The following is a 1,400-nucleotide window of genomic DNA, read 5'->3' on the forward strand; positions in this document are numbered from 1 at the left end:
GTAAGCCTGTTACATTTAGCATTCGTGTTACCCACGATGACGTTTAGGCTTATTTTATCTGTTACTCAAAATTGTTATTTTAAAAACAAAATTTTTAAACTTATACGAAGTTGTTGTCCATCCTGATTATATTAGATTTTAGATTATTCAGTTCTTTTTCGAAACTCAAGACTGGTTTTATCATGCCGAAGGGAAAAAGAGGAAAATCAAAATCTGGTAGGGTAGAAAATTAAGAAAGCTAAGCCTAATCAAGAGCTAATAGAAATAGTAATACTACTACTAGTAATAATAAGCTATTATTAAAAGTAATTGATAGGGTACAACAATGTGTAACACTGTAAGTAGTTGTATTAGTTATGTTAAGGAGAGTTGTAATAATTAGGTAGTTGCTATACAATTATAATTTCATCGCAACATTATAGATATGATGTAACATATGGAAAACAAACTGAACAATTACTAATTAGTAAATTACTTAAATTTGTCTTAACCCTAGAACGTCAGCGTGGGGTCACCATGACCCCACCCCACTTAATGTTAATGACTGAAAATTTAACGCTGGGATTCTAGGTTTAATCTTAACAATGTAACATTGGTAAACTGTAAATCCAACTTGGACAAGGCTGTCCTTGCACACCCTCCTTTGAGTTTGAGAAGACTAATTTAAACTTTCCTATTTTTGAAAAAATCGTAAATTCCATTCGAGAATTCTTGTAAAACTATAAGTGTTGGTTTCCACAACTGCTGAGTGTAATCCTACAAATATTGGGGGAGTTTCATTGGTTTTTAAGTAGTGAAAATAAAAAAAATTGTACACCATTGGATTCCATAGTCAAAAATTAGTAATTTACAATAAAATGTCATTTATGTATTAAATAATTAATGAAAAACAATTAATAATTGTATCTGTAAATTGACCTTTTGCACCACACAACTATCTTATTGGAACAATGCTATCAAAATGTCAGTGATTGATATAAATGAATAAAAACCCTATAACCCGAGTGCTTTCGAAAGGTGGACCTTTCTTCTTCAGGGGCAAACTGGGAATGGTGGTGTAATTGAATAAATGATTTATTAGGATATTTTAAAGTTTCATCCATGTAATAAAGCACGTTGTCAAACCTGCAAGTTCATAAAAACCATTGACTCATTTTATGACAAGCACAATCAAAGAAACTTTAAAATATCCAAAGAAATCATTTGTTAAACAAAAAATGCCATTTAACTTGTACAGTGTAAAAAATGCAATTACCAATATGTAGGACAAACACAAACAACTCTTGCACAACATTTCAACAACCATAAATCTTCTATTAACACCGGAAAAGATCTCCCTGTTGCTCAACACTTTAACCAACTCGGTCATTCCATTAACGATGTCACTCTACATTAGCATT

At 31.1% G+C, this 1,400-nt stretch overlaps 1 protein-coding gene across 1 annotated transcript in view; it reads left to right on the plus strand.

The window, feature by feature from the left end:
* The window catches only part of LOC106465322 (interferon-related developmental regulator 1-like), a 28,893-nt gene continuing 27,493 nt past the window's right edge, over window positions 1–1,400 (plus strand). The window contains exon 1 of the mRNA XM_013925532.2: window positions 1–216. Within this exon, the coding sequence (XP_013780986.1) occupies window positions 183–216 (34 nt within the window). The 5' untranslated portion in view covers window positions 1–182. The remainder of the gene's footprint in view (window positions 217–1,400) is intronic.

Source organism: Limulus polyphemus, unplaced genomic scaffold (assembly GCF_000517525.1).
Source record: "Limulus polyphemus unplaced genomic scaffold, Limulus_polyphemus-2.1.2 Scaffold1908, whole genome shotgun sequence".
Classification (NCBI taxonomy): domain Eukaryota; kingdom Metazoa; phylum Arthropoda; class Merostomata; order Xiphosura; family Limulidae; genus Limulus; species Limulus polyphemus.